This window comes from Zeus faber (genome assembly GCF_960531495.2).
Source record: "Zeus faber genome assembly, chromosome: 2".
NCBI classification, from domain to species: Eukaryota; Metazoa; Chordata; class Actinopteri; order Zeiformes; family Zeidae; genus Zeus; species Zeus faber.
The window spans coordinates 40,757,028-40,775,802 of NC_137189.1; the positions used below are offsets into that span (position 1 = coordinate 40,757,028).

The window sequence follows — 18,775 nt, forward strand, 5'->3', positions numbered from 1 at the left end:
TATGTCTTATCTGAATTCTCTGCTATTTATGGAGGGGCTTGGGTCTGGGTGGCGTGTGTGTGTGTGTGTGTGTGTGTGCGTGTGCACGCGTTTGTCACCCAACTTACACTCCTGGATATTGTTCACAACTTGCAGTGTGTCCAGAAACCGCTCTGTTGTGGTGACGCAGGTGTACAGAATACACCATATCGGCCTCAGATCCACCGGAGTGAAATCTATAGAGCGACGTTTTGGCTGGATGCCTGTAATCGGTCAAGCACGCGTATCCACACGGACAGAAAACCATCTGCATCGATATTTATTTACCAAGTGAGCATATGCGGGCCTTTGAAGGCAGCCACGCACCTACAGTTTTACTGCCAGACAACTAACCAACCACCCACTGACTTACCACTTACTTCCAAAAACACACACTGTACACTGAGTACACTACACACTGGGAGTTGCGTTTCCACGCTCGAAGAATGAGAATGGCGGCTGACAGTCGGAGGAACAATTTCCCAAAAGCGCCATTGATCGACATGCTGTTTACAGTGTGCTGTTTGGCGCCGTTTGTCTCGAATCAGTGATTCTCAACGCGGTGTCCGGGGGGGGGGACCCCCTGGGGTACTTCAAGAGGTTCCGCGGGGGTCCATCCACCCGTTGTCGAATCGCTCGTCCTGGTCGAGGAGGCGGCAGGCCCACCGGCGCAGCCCCGATGTACTCATCCCCCCAGCCCCTTCCTCTGGCATTTCCCAGGGGATTCCGAGGCGTTCGAGATACGCCGGCTAAGAGGAATAACCCCTCTAGCTGCTCCCGGGTCGGCCCCGGGGTCTTCTCCCAGTTGGTCTTCTAACCAGATGTCTGAACTTGCCTCAAACGGCTCCTCTCTCACTTCACACGCTCCAAGGACAGCAGGAGGAGCAGCGATGCTACTCTGAGGATCTCCGGCATAGCCAAGGTCCTCACCCTATCTCCAAGGCTGAGAGCCCAGCAATCCTGTGGAGGAACCTCATTTCGGTTGCCTGCATACCCGGAGAGTTTATGCTTTTCGGCCGCTACCTTAAGCTCATGACCGTAGTTGAGCGTCGGAACGAAGATTGAGCGGTAAATCGAGAGTGAAAACACGCGAGGGCGAGCCCGGTGATGCCTAGTTGGTACCGCTCAACCACCTGCACAAGCTCCTCACACGCCGAGAGCGTTTCCACTTCCCTCGTGGGAAAAACAGGGCTCACCGAACTCTCAGTGGTGGTGGCGCCGTCTCTCTAACCACCTTTATTTATTCAGCATTTCCTTCCGACACGATCGAACACACGGTGTCAGTGTGAAACCCCTCTCATCACACAACCAGAATAAGCTCGGTCGAGCTCGGTGACAGCTCCCCGCAGGACACGCTCGGCCGGCGGGACACCGCTCGGCTTCGCAGCCTCCACCCTGGACCCGGCCGCCGTCCTCCGGCTGACCAGGTGACGCAGGCTCCCAGCCTGACAGCAGTGGGGCTAATGAGGACAGCGGCGCATTTAGAATGGTTCCGCCCCCTCCCCGACCCCATCCCACCCGCTCTGCCCCGCGTGACAGTTGTGGGACCGTATTAAATGGGATGTCGGTTCAGGCTGACTCACTGAGGAGCCCCCACCCCCACCACCACCACCACCACCACCTCCCCTTAATGAGTGTTTGATGGAGTGGTTTTGTAGGTAGATAATGCTGAGTTAATGAGATGTCCCATTCTAAGGGACTACTTTGCAGCTCCCCGTGGAGCTGCTCTGTGGGGTGTGTGCACATTTGCAAGAGTGTTTTTTGGGGTTTTTTTTAAGCTCACGCATTCATCTTTTTGTGTGTGCGTGCACTCGCATGTTTTGGCATCTGTCCTTCTCCCAAGTATGTTTACCAAAGTGTGTGTGCGTGTGTGTTTGTGTTTGAATGTGCCCGTACTGGTGTACGTCCTCTGAAGGCTTTGGTTTTGCCTTTTCCAGGTAAACAGAAAGCAGACGACAGGAAATGAACTGACAGTCAGACTTAAAATAAATGACAAAGGAGAAATCAACGAAAAGTAGAGGGAAGGAAGCACATACAAGGGGAGAGAGAGAGAGAGAGAGAGAGAGAGAGAGAGAGAGAGAGAGAGAGAGAGAGAGAGAGAGAGAGAGAGAGAGAGAGAGAGAGAGAGAGAGAGAGAGAGAGAGAGAGAGAGAGAGAGAGAGAGAGAGAGAGAGAGAGAGATCATTAATGAGCAGGCGGCTCACCGCGATGGGAGGAGGAGGAGGAGAAGAAGGGTTTTGGGTGTGAAGAGGGGATAAGATAATAGGAGAGCGGGGGCTAACCACCTCCCTCATGGCAGGTACACGTCTCTAATTGGGAGCCCTCCACGTCCCCCCTCTCTCTCTACACACACACACACACCCATCTCTACTTCCGTCTTCCTCTGACTGTGAAGTGGGAGAAAGTGTGGCTTTTCTAATTAATGCGGATCTAATGATGGGTCCAGCTGTGGACCTCTGCCCCCTAGGATTGTTGATTAAGGGTGTGTGTGTGTGTGTGTGTGTGTGTCACATAACAGAGAGAGAGATGTGGGGTGTCGCAACCAACTACAAAATCTGGGTGCTGTCGAAAATTCCATTAAATAGCTTATTCGCAACTTCAGTGTGTGTGTGGGTGCGCGCTTCGGCCAAGCCTGTGCGAATGATCACGTGCGCGTTTCCCCGCAATGCACTTGTTTAGGGTTTTGTGTCTACATAACTACATATATTACAACCCAAATCTATCCGTTGACACACACACAAACAACACACAGGCCTCTGGTTTTCTCGGCCGAGCGGATCTCGAATAATGACGTTCCATCCCATAATTTAATTCCATTCTTGTATCGGATATCGCGCACGTTTTGGGACGATAGCCTCCGTAAGATTCTTTTGTGAGCAAAAATCCCGTCTCTGATACTTTGTTTAGGTGGCGCTTCACAAGGAACAGCCGTTCAACGTGTTTACGTTGTGCATATTCTCCTCCGTGCTGGTTTCCATCGTCGGTGGCATGTGGCAGGCTTTGCCTCTCCCGGCAAAAATCCGCTGTGAGACGGGTAAAGCAGCGTTGCCCCTTGTGGCCACTGAGCTGTCGATGTGGACGGACGTTTCCGAGAAAGAACAGCACCCAGTGCGTGCCGAGAGGCAGCCAAAACAGAGCGGATGACAGACACACACACACACACACTAATGAGCACTGGCTGCTGTTAATGAGATAAATGCAATTATCAGATTTGCTCAGCAGGAGTTCAGAGGAGGGCGAGAGACTAAGCGTGAGCGGGAGAGAATAAGAGAGAAACGTCCCTTTCCTTCTCCAGCTTCCCTTTGCTTCGCGCTCCGCTTTTGTACTGCGTGTACGTTATTGGCCCGTCGCCGCCCGCACGCGTCAAAAGTCAAGTGCGCCGCTTGATGTCGAGACGGCGCCGGGGTCGCACCTTGGACCCGCATATACTGTAGGTCATCCCCGGCTGTGTGTAACACAACCTCCCCTCAGTGCTGGTGGTTATAACAGACGTCTCATTCCATGTATTCAACAGTCCTGAAAGAGGTTTATTTGCAATCGTCAATTTTTGATTTGAATCCAATTGCAAGCTCTGCCGGAGGTCAGGGTCAGCCCGGTCAACGCTCAAACCATTGCGAGAGTTTAGGAAATAAAGGGCTGCAACGCCGCTGGGAAGGTGGTACTTTTCAAAGAACCCTCTTCCTTCCTTCCTCCCAAAGTTTTCCAGGACTTTTGCTCGAGGTCTTTGCAAGGAGCTGCCATCTCATTCTTCCCGCTTATACAGTATGCCGGTTCCTTGAAACCGTGAGCTCTGTCAACGTAGACTCGATGTCCCTTTTTGATTATCTTCTTTGTGTTTATGTACGAACCAGGTTTGGGCGGAAGAAGGACGACAAGAGCAAAGAGGGCGTCAAAGCAGCCAAAAACAAGCTGGAGGCTCTGAGTGAAGAGGAGCTGGACAGGACGGCCGACGACAGGTGCGCGTCCATCTCCGCCGCTCCCCGAGCGAAAGTCAAATGACCGCCGAGTAGGTTTGGGACCTGCTTTGAACCAAGCATAAAGTGCGTTTCGCAGCTCCCCCCCCCCCCCCCGAGTTACAAACGTAAACCCACTCAGAACGCCAGAGAAGGTGGCTCCGCCCTTTTTTTTTCCATCATGAAAGTAGGACCATAAAGGTGGGATCCATTGGGGATCTACACCATGTTCTGGTGTGACCGCATGAACGCCATATACGAGACTTATACGTAAAGAATGTAAAACAAAGAAAATATATATATATTTTTGTACAAGGTTGGAATTATGGTCTGTCTGGGGAAAAAATCACATTAAGCATGGTCCTAACACGGTATTCCCCGCCATGCAGCAAGTTCTCGTGTCCGCAGCGATAAATGAGGTGGAGCCGCGGTACGGCACCACGCCCTTACCGGCCGGCATATTTAAGCCCCGAACTCCTCCTGCTCCGCCTGCTTTGCTGCCAGCATTGCTGCGCTCCCTCCACCTCCCCTGCATCCATTGGTTGGGCTCTACCCTTCGATCCTGTGAGGGGGATTGAAGCTCATCGCTCCTGTTTTTCTAGCTCACTAACTGTGCCTGTGTTTGCTGTGCACCTCACTGGGAGTGATGAGCAGTAGAGCTCAGACGCCGACCTCCAACTACGCAAAATCATTAACAATCATTTTAACGCAAGTTTAAGAGTTGTCCGTCAGAAATGTCCCAAAGTTTAAGATCAAAGAGCTTCCCACCGAGAGGAGGTTTTCATGAAACGCTAATAAACACGACTATCTGTAAAAACGCTACCAGACCGGTTTCCCATCAGCCGCCTCTTTCCCCTGCCCTCAGGAGGGCGGGCCGCCACGCCGCCGAGATGCCCCCCAACGTGGAGGACGACGACAGCGACCCCAACTACGCCCACATCGGCGACTTCCGCCCGCTGGCCTCCGCCGGGGAAGGCCTGGAGGTCCCGCTCCACAGGCAGCCCTCCGCCGAGGACCTGGAGGGACTCTACGCCAAGATCAACAAGAACCGCCCGCCCCCAGCCCTCCAGCACACACAGGAAGACAGGTAACCGGCTGAATGTGTGTGTGTGTGTGTGTGTGTGTGTGTGTGTGTGTGTGTGTGTGTGTGTGTGTGTGTGTGTGTGTGTGCGTGCAGGTGGAAGGGCAGCGAATAATGTGGGCATGTGTGGGTGGATAAGAGATTTGTTTAATGTATAATATTGTGTGTGTGTGTCTGCGTGCGTGCACAGGGCCGTGCTCCGTCACGCACACGGTCGCTTATGAGCGCACGTTAACATTCGCAGTCAAAAGCGCTAAACTAGAATATTCATCCATAAAATATGAACCCATGCGACGACGCGGCGGCAACACACTCGCCTATCGCACTCTGCGTCGTGTCGGTGACTCGGTTGTGACTCCCTAGATTCGTAACGCCATACGTTCGGGAAGCGTTTCGATTTTGAAAAATGGGTGGAAAAATGAAACGATGTATTTCCGTTTGGAAGCAACTCCAGCGACACTTAAACCCTCGCGATCGTAGGACACGCACAAAAAAGAAATCCACTTTTAACTCCAAAATGGGGGGGGCGGGGGGGGGTTATTTTGTGTGTGTGTGTGTGTGTGTGTGTGTGCATGGGGAGGGGTGGGTTGGATGGTGAAGAAAGCTGCGTTGTAGCGGAGGAAAAAGGGGCAGACAGACGGAGAGACAGATTGAGATGAAGAGAGCGAGAGAGAGCTTGGGCGTCCAAGGAGCCGAGGGGAAGAGGGAAGAGAGAGAAGAGAGAGAGGACGCGCGCCAGTGCGGCGGCGGCATCCACGCTAAACTCCAGAGAGGAAGTGACAGAGAAGTAAGCAGACAAAGGAGCGAGAGAGGGAGAGAGAGGAGGCAGGATAATTAGCCACAGTCTAGCAGCTTGACAGATCTGTTAGACCACTTTAGCTCCCTCCGACTAGTCGCTAGATACTTCATTAACAGACTGTTCTTCCTCCCTCCCTCCCTCTCTCTCTCTCTCGCTCGCTCGCTCGCTCTTCCTTCATTCACCTACTTAGTCTCTCTCCTGCTTCTCTCTCTCCTCGCGTCACTCGCTCATTATATCACCCTCTCCCCGGCTCTTGTTTTGTCCCATAATGTATATATGGGCTGGTGTTAAGTGTCAGCGGAGCATGATAAATGAGCGGCTCCTGGAAGCGCCACGTGGAGCCTCCCTCCAGGGGCCCGGTCCACCCTAATGGCTCCATGATAACAGTGTCTGAACCGCCTGTCACTCCCAGACACGGTGCTGGTGGCGGTGGTTTTTTTTGTATTTTTTTATTTAATTTTTCTTCTTCTCATTTTTAGTTTGTTTTTCCTTTTCCTCCGACGATGAATTATGTCGTCGAGGGTTGTCACGTGTATGTTCAGGGCTTGTGGTCGAAGTAAAGACCAGATGGCATGGACGGACGTGGAAGTGTTTATTCTGAAAGATCACGGACAGAACACAGGCCCACAAGGCATCCCAACCCCACACAAACACACACACACACACACACTCTGGCGGTTTGGGTGAGGACGCCCGTTTCCCAGACAGGGTGAGTGCAGCTGTTGCAACATGCGCACACACACGCACACACGCACACACACGCACACACACACCTTAGGAGTTACAGTCACCCATACCCACAGTCCACATACGATATGATGTTTCTGCAATGAGGCTCTGTAACCTAGCAACAATACTGTGTGTGGTCCAATGGCGGTTCTAAACTCAAATAATGAAGAAGTCGACTTACTGTGTGTGTGTGTGTGTGTGTGTGTGTGTGTGTGTGTGTGTGTGTGTGTGTGTGTGTGTGTGTGTGTGTGTGTGTGTGTGTGTGTGTGTGTGTGTGTGTGTGTGTGTTGGCCAGTACATGTGTCCGCCAGTGAATTGGGCCTCCAAGTTGTCTTGTCTCGTCCATGTCACCTCTGGATCTGGCCTATACCCATGCCTGTGAAGTGTGTGTGTGTGTGTGTGTGTGTGTTTACGCCAACTAACTACGTCTGTGTGTCCTGTGTGCCCCCCCCCGACCACCCCGCAGTCTCAGCTCCGTCTCCCTAATTTACCGTTGGACATTTTCATTAGGTCCCTGATTGCAGGTGTGTGCCGTGATGGGCGTCACATTTGATTAGAGCGGCGCTCGCAGCCGACCTGCGGAGAAGAAAGGTTAGCTATGCTTGTCAAATTTTATTAGCGGGGAGGCGGTCTTTGTTGCAGAAGCAAAAAACAGCAGGCTGAGATGAAAGGAGTGACGGAAGGAGAGGAAAAGTGTGTGTGTGTCTGTGTGTGTGTGTGTGTGTGTGTGTGTGTGTGTGTGTGTGTGTGTGTGTGTGTGTGTGTGTGTGTGTGTGTGTGTGTGTGTGTGTGTGTGTGTGTGTGTGTGTGTGTGTGTGTGTGTGTGTGGTCAGCGAGCAGAGGTGTAGCAGGGTCCTGAGATCCGCATTAGGACCAGGTGCATTTGTAGCCGGAGACTAATTACGGGTCGGAGGAGTGCGCCGTCGTACCACCCCAAGATCTTCTTCACTGGAAGTGACCGGACGGATGTGACGAACCCCCTTTCTGCTTCATGATCGGGCGCACGTGTTTCCGGGGGCGGGGGGCGGCAGCATGCACACCCACCTCGATCAGTGCGCGCCAACCGACCTTTTTTTCTTTGGGTTCAGACTTCTCTAACCGCCCAAAGACGGTCCAGAAGTGGTCCAGAAGTCCAGAAGACGGTCCAGAAGTAGTCAGCTCCATAAACATGTTTTCTGGGAAACGTCACAAACAACAGGATTTGTAGGTTGTGAATTCCGGGGTGAAGGGAATCCCCTAACTCGCATTGAAATGGTAATACTTAAACACTTCTGTGCTGAAAAATGGGGTGAAGGCTCCATACGATGAACAGCCCCTGGAAAGACAACTTTAAGGTATCTACTTTAATACCTTAGAAACTATGACTATGCACGCCGTTCACAACCTTTGATTGTTGTGGTGTGACGCAAAACCAGATTAAAATGAAAGGCGGAAGACTAAAGCAAACACCGGTGCGGACGAGCAGACGACATGGTGTGAAAACGGCCTTTAGTCATCCATTTTGGTTCCACGCACCGTTCCCCCTCCGGGAAAGCAAACATGACTCGCCCCCTGCTTAACGCACACAGACACACACACACACACACACACACACACACTTCCCTAATTTGACCACCCTCTACCTGGCGAGCACGGCAGGACTCTCCGTGTCGCTGTCTTTCTGATTCCATTTCAATTCAAATTAGATTGATTGGCATGACGAGCATTCTTACCTTTCCAAAACATAACAAGACATGTATATAGCAATTATAATGTTTCAGATAACATAGTATGAGGTAAAGACATTTAGACAAGATTCAAGAGGTTTATTTGTCACATACTGTACATATACATACTTTCATACATATATGCAGTGAAATGTCTTTGCAACATTTTGGAGATTATGCACAATAGTGCATAATAATAATTATATTACACAATAGCACAATAATGAATTAATAAATAAGTTATAATAATAATATTACACAATACCACAATAATGAAATAATTATTAATAATATAATAATAATAATAATAATAATAATAATAATATTACACAATAGCCCAATAATGAATGGTAATAACAACTACAATGATAATCATCAGAATGAAAAGACATTCATTCTGATTCTCCCACTCATCTCATTTCTGCTGTGCAGTAAATGACTCCAGTCTCTCCTGCTCTGTCCTTTTCTGCATCTTGGCAGTCTCATTCTCTCCATCACCACCTTTTCTCTCCACCCCCGGCTCCCTCGCCCCCTCCCTCTCTTGGTCGCTCTAATTCTTTCCGTGAAAATGAGAGCGAATCTCTTTGGCCCTTTTGCAACCTACACTCTGCATTGCGGAAGTCTGTGGCTGTTGGCATGAAAACCTGCCCAGCACCTTGTCCGGCTTCCAGTCCAAAGTCAGGTTTTCCATTTCTAAGTGCATAACCTAAAGGATGGGGATGAGCGTTGGCCAATGGACGAGGAACTTCCATCGTCAGAGGCTCTAAAAGGGGAGAGACGGTTCTGACAGTCAATTAAGGGAACGCACACATCGGCGAGATAAATGACGAGCTTAACGGCTTTGGACGTTCTCAAGTACATACCGTTTGAGTCTTGCTTTTTGCATCAGTTTTTCGGCGGACGGGCGGACGGAAAAGTGGACAGACGGCAGACAGTGGCCGACAACTGAGAGGCCTGAGGTCTCGCCTCTGGTGAACGCGCCTAGGCATCCAGCCGCACGCATACGCCCGACGTGTTCTTCAGGGCGGCTGACGAGAAATCGTCCACGGCGGCAGATCACGCAGCCTGTGACCTGGAGCCAGATGGGGGCATCGCGGGCCTTTGCATTCACACCTGGTGTTTTAAAGCGTCGGCGTTATCTCCATTCCATTTTGCCCGGATCTCAGGATGCAAATTAGGCAGGACGGGACGCTTCCCCGAGGCCTTAGACTTGTCTTCCCTTCAGCGCAGAAAGGGTCATCTTCGGGGAAATTTGAGGCAATAATTCTCGGTGGCCCCGCTTTTTTCCCCACGAGCGTGGCCAAGGATTGCCACAAATTTCCACCTGGCTGAGATCCAATCCCATAGCATTCCCACTGCAGTGCGTTCTGCGTGCATTAACACCTTGCATTAACATTTGCATATTCTTATCAAGATAAGATATCCAGACACAGATGGAATTTTAATGCCAGGTATAAAAGGGGCCTTGGCATAGACCAACCTCTCTCTCTCTCTCTCTCTCTCTCTCTCTCTCTCTCTCTCTCTCTCTCTCTCTCTCTCTCTCTCTCTCTCTCTGTCTCTCTCTCTCTCTCTCTTTCTCTCCCTCTCTGTCACTGCCTGTTCTTATCTCACCGTGCACCCTAATGGTTCCTCCTTGACTCTTTGGCAAGGCAGCTCGTCGAGTCCCCCCCCCCCGTGAGTCACAGCTCCCACTTAACAGCCTGGGAGCTCGCCCGCCCGCTCTTCTGCGGCGCAGAGCCGGCGCCTGCCGCTGTGCATTAATATGATAATATTTGGCATTGTCAGTGATGGAGGCTCCGGCCTAATGAGATAATTACAGTGTTGTTTCATTTGGAGAACGACACGCGTGCTCAATCAAAATGGCAGCCCTAATTACGGGCCCAGGGATTGGCTAATGTGCTTTGCAGAGAACGGGTAAAGAGGAGGTGGAAAAAAAAAAATAAAAATTAATAAAGATGGAAAAAATCATGGCGGCTCTGTGTGTTTGCTCGCCAATGATCTGTGATGTGTTTTTTTTTTTGTTTTTTTTTTTGAATCTGTATCTTGTATGTGTTTAGTGTGTGTGTAAGGGTGGCCATGAGGAGGAGAAGCCAGTGATTTTATTATAAACAAGTAATAAGCAACTTAATAGAACAAGTTGATTTCTTAAACAACTGTACATAAGTTTGAGGGAAGAAAGGAGAGATTACCGATGATTAGGCTCGTCTCGGAGCTGGCCTAATGACAATAAAAGCGGCAATTAGTGCAACGCCCGGGCCTTAATGAGCCATTATTTCAAGAATCATTACAAGAAGACTGCATCGACCACGGCCTTTCATCCAGTTTGTGAATTTTGGCGAAGTCGGGCCCTCACGGCGGGAGTCTGAGGGTCTCCGCAGTGCAGCGTGTTTCATTTGTTTGTTTCGGTCTTTAGGTACTTTGCATATCAACATCCTGGCACAGGACCCGTATGACTCAGCCTCCTCTCCCCACTGAGCGGCTTCAAGATGGCTGAATTAAATCCGCGTGCACGCACACACATACACACACACACACACACACACACACTCTCAACAAAACACAGATTTAGCTGTGAGCGTAAGCTGTACACATGAGCCTACGCAAACACATTTATACACACTCCACCGCCAGATTTTATGTATTTTTTGCGGCTTCTCTGTTCGCCTAAGAGTGCGTTTTATAACCCCCCCCCCCCCACACACACACACACACACACACGCGCGCAGAGACCCACACAACACACAGTGAGAGTTGGTCAGGTTTTCTAATTAAAGGGAGGGTCACAGGAGAGACTTAAACACGTAAGCCATGTACCTCACTAATGAACCTCTCCATCTCATTTCTCTTTCTCCCTACCTCTCTCGCTCTTCTTTCTCTCTCTCTCTCTCACACACATTCTCCCTCTCTTTCTCGCTCCCTCTTGGTCAATACCTGCCTTGAGGTCAGACCATTAGTATGTAAGGCAGAATGGCTGTTTAATTTAAGGGCTGTGTGGGTGTTTACGTGATGGGCAAAGGTCTTCCTTTGTGCGTGTGTCTGTGCGCGGTTTGTTTGTTTTTTGTGCATATTTTATTGTTCTCTCCCCACAGCGCGTGGAGCGGCAAAGCTGCCTCCATGTCAATGTCAACAGGCGTTGCGTTGCCAGGAGATGCCGGTTAAACGCCCTGCCCAATGTCTTACTTAATGCCTTCCAAAAGATATCACACTCGTGTGTGTGCGTGTGCGTGCGTCCGCGCGCGCGTGCGCGCGGATTAAGGTCGTGTGAGCAGGATGGTGCTTTTGTGTTTGGTTTGGTCCCCATACTGTGCCAATCTCTTTAAAGGTGTTGAATGAACTGCCTGTTGTCCCATTCATTCTTTACTTCAAAGCTACACCAGTGGCGATTTAGTTTTTGTTTTTTTCAAATCGATTAAAAATCCATCCCGTCGCTGAATGACTCAAGTGCATGACATTATCTCACACCGACGGTCCCGCAGCTCGGTCACTCGCTCGGGGTCACAACTGCCGGCATGAACCTATCCGAGCCCGATGGCAAAACTGAGGTTCAACTGAGCGGGCGCATTAGGGAGGCGCTCATGTGTTTGTTTTCCTTATACTGACCTAGTGCAGCTTTAGAGTGTTCTCAGTTTTAGCGCCTTATGTGTGGATATTCACCTCTGCGTGGTTCTACCACCCTGGGTCCATCGGCGTGTGTCCACCAGCGAGAAGGTTTAACACAGGCGTAGAGTGCACAAACTACTGTTCTAAATAGCCTGAAGTTGTACATCATCCAAGGTACTCCTTTTTGTTTTGGTTTGATATGGTCGCACTCGTTTGTTTGTTCGGCATCAGAGACGGGGCCAGTGCTGATGGATGCGAGTGCTTCTAGACCAGGGGGAAAACCCCAACAGTCCAACATCATTTATACTGTACACCTCTCTCTCTCTCCTCTCTCTCCCCCCCCAGTGACCAGCAGCAGCAGCAGCAGCAGCAGCAGCAGCAGCAACGCAGGGAGTACCAGCAGGCCCGCGCAGCGCCGGCGTACGATGAGCTAGACACCGCCCGACGGAGAGTCCTCGACTACGACCCCAACCGGGTTAGTGTGTGTGTGTGTTATCGCCCAATGAACGACTGCAAGAGTAACCACCACGAGTGACTTCCTGGTCGCACACGGCGTCATGCCAACATGGAAGAGGCCATACAATGATTTGTAACATCGCCTCCTGCTGGGTTGGAGTTCCCTGTAGGGGGTAGTGGCCCTTTGACACCCACTCTGCTCATTTAAGATGCTCTGGGGGAAATGGTAAGATGAGATAACCCTTTTGAAATCGACTGTGTTCATATAGCACTTTACATAATTACATACCTCACATTGACCCGTTCACACACCGACGGCAGCATCAGCCATGCAAGGAGATAACCAGCCTCGTCAGGATCTCTAAGGGGTTGGGTGTCTTCCGCAAGGACAATTATCGGCAAATTCGGCTTCCTTCGGCAAATTATGCCGAAGGAAGCCCGAGGATCGAACCACCAACCACTTCCAGTTGCCTGACGACCACTCTTACTTTCGGAGCTAGTTACTAGTTCCCGGGCGGAAATCCAGGCAGTACAGAAGCATAGTACATAGTATGTAGTAAATAATGCGTAATAATTATATGCAATGATAGCGCCAGCGGCAAGGGGTATGATGAAATATTCTACAGCATGGTGTCGGCTGAATTACTAAAACATAGAGAGGTGCGCGTGAGTCCTGCTGGCTGACAGCACAGCAGTCCGTGGCTGAGTGGGTCACATGTGCGTCTGGTCCTGGGAATCCGTGCACGGCGGGTATTCTCAGCTCTTGTTAACATTTGAAGGTGCAGCATGTCACAGTGACTGTGTCGCCTTCTCCTCCCTCGTTGTGTTTACGGGGAGACCCATTAGAGCGCTGGCATTTTCACCCACTCCTTCCTGGGCTTTTCTGCCACACCTGTACCTCCCTCTCCTCCTTTCTCTCTCTCTCTCTCTCTCTCTCTCTCTCTTTGATTGCATTCCATTGTTTTTTTTGTCGTCATGCTCTGCCCCCCTCTGTCTCTTTCCTTTCTCGGTCTCTCTTTGAATTCCCCCCTTTCCCCGTCTCCCATAATGCCTCCGCCTCTCGCTTGTGCACTGTAGACACCCACCCACACCTACGCACACACATTCCAGGAGCATAAATCTAACCACGCAACCCGCAAAGGACCGCTGCCGGTTGACAGTCGTAGTAGTTCCCAACCAACCCGAACTGTTAAATGTCCCTGAACTTGTATTGATTGTGCAGAGGAATCATTTCATTTAAATCACTCCCCCACCAGGGTGCTTCCAAACTCATTGCCGCATGCTCAGCTATGGAAATCAATAGTAATTTATCTGCCTTTCTGGCAAGGGGATTTTTAATAGCTGCCACAAGGATGCAGAAAATCCCAGATTAATACAGGAATCTGAATTGGAAATCATGGAATCTGCTTCCGTCGGCCTGCGAGGGCGCTCCTTGTGAGCATTTTTTTGGGCTTGCGTGCGTCTCTTTTTGCTCGCTTGCCTTTTATTAACGACCAAATATGCAGCAGAGCGGAAAAAAAAGAAGAGCTGGAATCGAGTACGCCTGCTAATGCGTGTCCGCCTGTTCATCCAGCCTCCTGTACTGTTGATTGAGTGCGGAAACCAAGCAGCAGCCGTTGTGGCCGGGTGTTGAAGATGAAAGTGCTTTAAACTGCAGTTCAGCTAAAGGCCGCTAGATGCTGCTTCAGAAAACCTCAGACTGAGAAATTCAAAAAATTTAAAATTAAATAAAGAAAACTCAGACTGAGAAATAAAAAAATAAAAACAAAGAAAACCTCAGACTGCATGTAAGTCAATGGAAAAATAAGAAACTAATCACTAGAAATACAATAAATCAATCAATTATTTTCAAGTTTACATCTTCTAATGGGTGTCTGGGTTGGGTTTTTTTGAGAGTTATTGTTCCCTCAAGAAGATATCACTGGCATGTCCCTTGACTTACGGTATTAAGTCAAGGGACATGCCATTGACATGTCCCCTGTTTATATCCACACTAAGACTCTGCCCCGCTGCCCAAATCTATAAAGCTCTGGCTCCATCCTTCCAAGATGGCGGCGAGCGCCAAACCCAAACTCGAGGCTTAAAATGGTCTCTTCAGAAAGCCTCAAGTGACATTATAGACGGTGTCCATTTTGTTTTCTTAAACAGTCTGCGGGGGAAATCCCGGTGCAACAGTAGATTTCCATTAAAAAAAAATTGGAACCCACTTTTGAATTCAACCAATGCGTCCATTTGCACATTCCTCTTCCTTGGTTCGGCGTTGGGCGGCTCTGCACCAAAACCTGAGAGACAATCAGGAAGCAGCGGGAGAAAGCGCCGATCTGATCATTACTTGGAGGGGGGAAAAAAAAATAAAAGATTGAAGGAAAGTACTTTGACGGCAAAACCCAGCGGTAGCTTCCTCCCCCCGAGGAGGTAGATAATGAAACACCCTCTGAACATGCGCGCACGCGCGCACACACACACACACACACACACACACACACACACACATATGTACTCAGACACATACGTATACACACACACACACACACACGCACACACGCACACACACATATCACAGTTACACATAGAAGCAGACAAAATAGAAACAATGACAGATGAAGGCTTCCCAGAAAAAGCATAATAAACACCCAACAAGATAATCAAGCACCGAAATGTCAAAGAGAAGAGATGGGCGCAGTGTCAGACGGCGCTCAACGTGAAACGTTTGATATGAGACGAGACACACACGTGCTGGTACATACAAACAAGCAGGTGCACATACTGTACATAAATGGCATGATGGTGTTAATTTTCACAGCGTTTTATAATTCAGCCGCAGTCATCGTCACATTAGTCTTCACATTCATTTTGGTCCAGGCTTCTTCATTCGGGCAGGTCTAATATTTGGACTACACCGGACTGTGATGTAGGCGCCTAAAATAGCATCATCATGAACAAATTTGTGGTGGATGCCAAAATGTTGCAGCCTCGCTCGAAAAAAACCCAAAACACAACTCTAAATTTCAAGGCACACTATCTGAAAAGCAGAGGTACGTATTTGAAAATAACGTTATGTGTGATTCAGTGATTGTTTTGGTGTAGTCCCGGCATAACCTGTTGCATTGTGGGATAGGAAATATAATGGCCATTAGGTTTTTGACCAGGTCAACACTGCAGTGCGCACACACACACACACACACACACACGCGCACACACACACACTGTATATCTGAATTAGGTGTGTGTACTGAGTGTGGTTATGGTCATCTAACCACACTTACACACAGAAATGCACAAGGGGATTTACCAAGGTAAAATAGAAAAAAAACTATCACACACAAAGCCCACAACTCAACAAAGCTGCAAGCAGGAATTAAATAGCGTCGCCAACACAAGAGCAGAAAAACAAAAACGTATAAAGCACGAATGCACACACAGTTTGTTTTCTACTGTTTTCCAGATTCCTTTTGTGTTTCTGATGTATAAACAGAGTACACAGTGCAGTGCATGGAAACACCGCTTAAGGCACGAATACCACTAAAATGTCAGACACGAAATATCATGCGCAATATGGGCTTGGAAAATTAGAGAATTTTTTTCCCGAAACATGTTTTTTTTTATATTATGATTAATTCATTTAGTTATTTATTTTATTAGTTTCTTTAAATGAAAAAAAATATTTATGATGATAATAGAATAAGAGGAATCCAACATGACCAACAAATCCAACATAAACTGAGACCATAAATCCAGAAGAAAACACAGTTTCCCTCCGATATGGCATCTATTTTGTGTTTCGTGTGAGTGTGCTTTTAAGTGCCCGCACTGATCTGCTGCTCTTTTCAGTGCCGCTGTTATCTGCAGCCTTGAACGGTTTAAAAAGGTTTTAACGGCGCGGCAGCTCCACACACACACACACACACACACACACACACACACACACACACAAGCCGAATGTGGTGCCGTGTGTGTGTTTGTGTGTCCGTCACGGTCCCTATATTATAGGCACACACAAGGACAAACACGCACGGACACAAATTGCATGTGTGTATATGTGTAGGTGTGTGTGTGTGTGTGGCATGGGTCGGCAACCTTTACTATCAAAAGAGCAATTTTTGGGGGGGGGGGGGGAGAGAATCTGTCTGGAGCCACAAAACAGCCTGTAGCCTTATTATAAAGGTAACACAGCCTATTACGTCTCAATTAGCCTATCAGCATTACTCTGAATGAGCATTCATTAATATGTTTTGTTTTTTTTTGTCTTTTTTAATGCAGTCAAGTGCAAATGAGAGGCAGGACACTGAAGAGACGTCTCAGCTGATTTGGCTGGAAGCTCCTGCTGACGGGAGCAGTGGCTTAGGTTTTGTTTGAACACAGGGGGGGGGACCACACTAAGCGGGCGGTCTGGGCGTCCTCACCCATTACATTTTGAGCGCGAAACAGTTAATTTCCGGCATTCTATTGAAAGGCTATGCACCAATATGTGCCTTTGCTGCAGCAATTTATGTTGGAAATGTCTTTATTTATGTTCGCAAAAATTCTCAAAAGTGCGTTATTTCGCTCCGCTTTCCGCAGCAGTTCCGTAATCGCTCTCTTTCTGTCGTCCCCAGCCGCATTCTATTCAGCTAATGCAGTGCATATGTTCTGGAAGTGACTTTCAATATTACCTTTTTTTGTTTGCTCATTTCTCACCACAGATCAAGCGTAGCGGCAAGCCAGCAGCGTTGGCGTTGGAAGCAAACAAAATCGGTCCACGCACTTTTAAATTCTTTGTTTTCCTCCGGGTCTTTTCTTTTTTGGGGATTTGGAATGCATAGCTACTGAAGTGACGGCGAAATTGTTCGAAATAAGAGGATAAATAATGTGGCTGTTCGGTCAGAGCTGCAGTCCACTTACTGCGTTCGTGGAGAGCGCTTGCTGCTGCTACCCAGTATCCACTCCCAGCTGTGTGCTCTCCCACTGGCTGGAATGTCTGCATGTGCGCTAGTAAGGGGCCGAATACTTGATTTTGATTGGTTCCTTGACACGCGAGGACCCCGCCCACTCACATTCCTGTGGCATGTCCACGAAGCAGCTGCGTTCCATCACAGCTGGAACTCGGAAGACCTAAACCTCCTGATGCATATTTTACTCGACGGAAATGTTAAAACATTGTTTTATACAGTGTATATGCTACACATTTTTACAATTGGAGAATGTAAGAATCACTTTAGGCCTAGAGCAATGATAAATGGAAAAGAATGCTGAAAAATTACCGTTTTCCGATTTCCAGATACATTTTTTTGTCAAAGCCACAGGGAGCCACAGGGGAGGGGCTAAAGAGCTGCAGGTTGCCGACCCCTAGTATAGAGGAGCACACTGACCCAAACTGACACACCGTATGAATGAACAACTGTAGTTTGATGTAAGAGAGAAAGACTATTCAATTTACATGTTTACAGAAACAATGAGCCAACATAAACATTGCTTTACCGGCATGCTCTTGGAATACTAAACTGAATTTCCATTCCTTTTGAGAAATTGAAAATAAATAGTATAATAATAAACCATATACTGTGTATATATAATAATGAGCAAATACATTATCATTGTTATTATAATTTATATTATTATTAATACTATTATTACAATTGTTATTTATTATCATCATAATCATAAATAGAAAATAAATAGATAAGTAAATAAATACATAAGCTGCTTTCACACATGAACCTTTCAGGTCCGGATATTGTCCGGAGTTGACTCTTTCACACACGCAGCACACAACCGGAGATTGCTACATTGCCACTGAAGTACATTGAACTAGTTCATTGTCATTTTCATGAAACCAGTTTGAGACGACTTTTGCTTTGTGACACGGGGCATTATCATACTGGAAGAAGCCATTAGAAGATGGGTGCATTTCAGCCGTGAAGGGATGCACATGGTCAGCAACCATACTCAAATAGGCTGTGGCATTCAAAAGATGATTGATTGGTATTAACGGGCCCAAAGAGTGCCAAGAAAAAATCCCCCACACCATGGCACCACCCGCACCAGCCTGGACTGTTGACACAAAGTAGACTCTGTCCATGGATTCATGCTGTTGGTGCTAAAAATTCTGACCTCTACCATCTGTGTACCTCAGCAGAAATCAGATTCATCAGACCAGGCTACGTTTTTCCAGTCTTCAGCTGTCCAGTTTTGGTGAGCATGTGCCCACTGCAGCCTCAGCTTTCTGTTATTGGCTGACAGAAGTTGAACCCGACGTGGTCTTCTGCTGTTGTAGCCCGTCAGCCTCAAGGTTCCACATTTTGTGCGTTCTGAGATGTTTTTTCTGCTCACCACAATTGTACAACAATTGACGTGTTATCTGAGTTACCGTAGACTTTTTTGTCAGCTCGAAGCAGTCTGGCCATTCTCCGTTGACCACTCTCATCAACAAGGCAGTTTCTGTCCACAGAACCGC

The 18,775-nt window shown here is 48.4% G+C and overlaps 1 protein-coding gene across 1 annotated transcript in view; it reads left to right on the plus strand.

Annotated features, from left to right (window-relative positions):
* Positions 1–18,775, plus strand: part of pard3ba (par-3 family cell polarity regulator beta a) — a gene marked incomplete at its 5' end in the record, with an annotated part of 164,128 nt that overhangs the window by 111,987 nt on the left and 33,366 nt on the right. Inside the window, 3 exons of the mRNA XM_080023915.1 lie at positions 3,870–3,974; positions 4,837–5,058; positions 12,232–12,361. Of these exons, the coding sequence (XP_079880041.1) occupies positions 3,870–3,974; positions 4,837–5,058; positions 12,232–12,361 (457 nt within the window). The remainder of the gene's footprint in view (positions 1–3,869; positions 3,975–4,836; positions 5,059–12,231; positions 12,362–18,775) is intronic.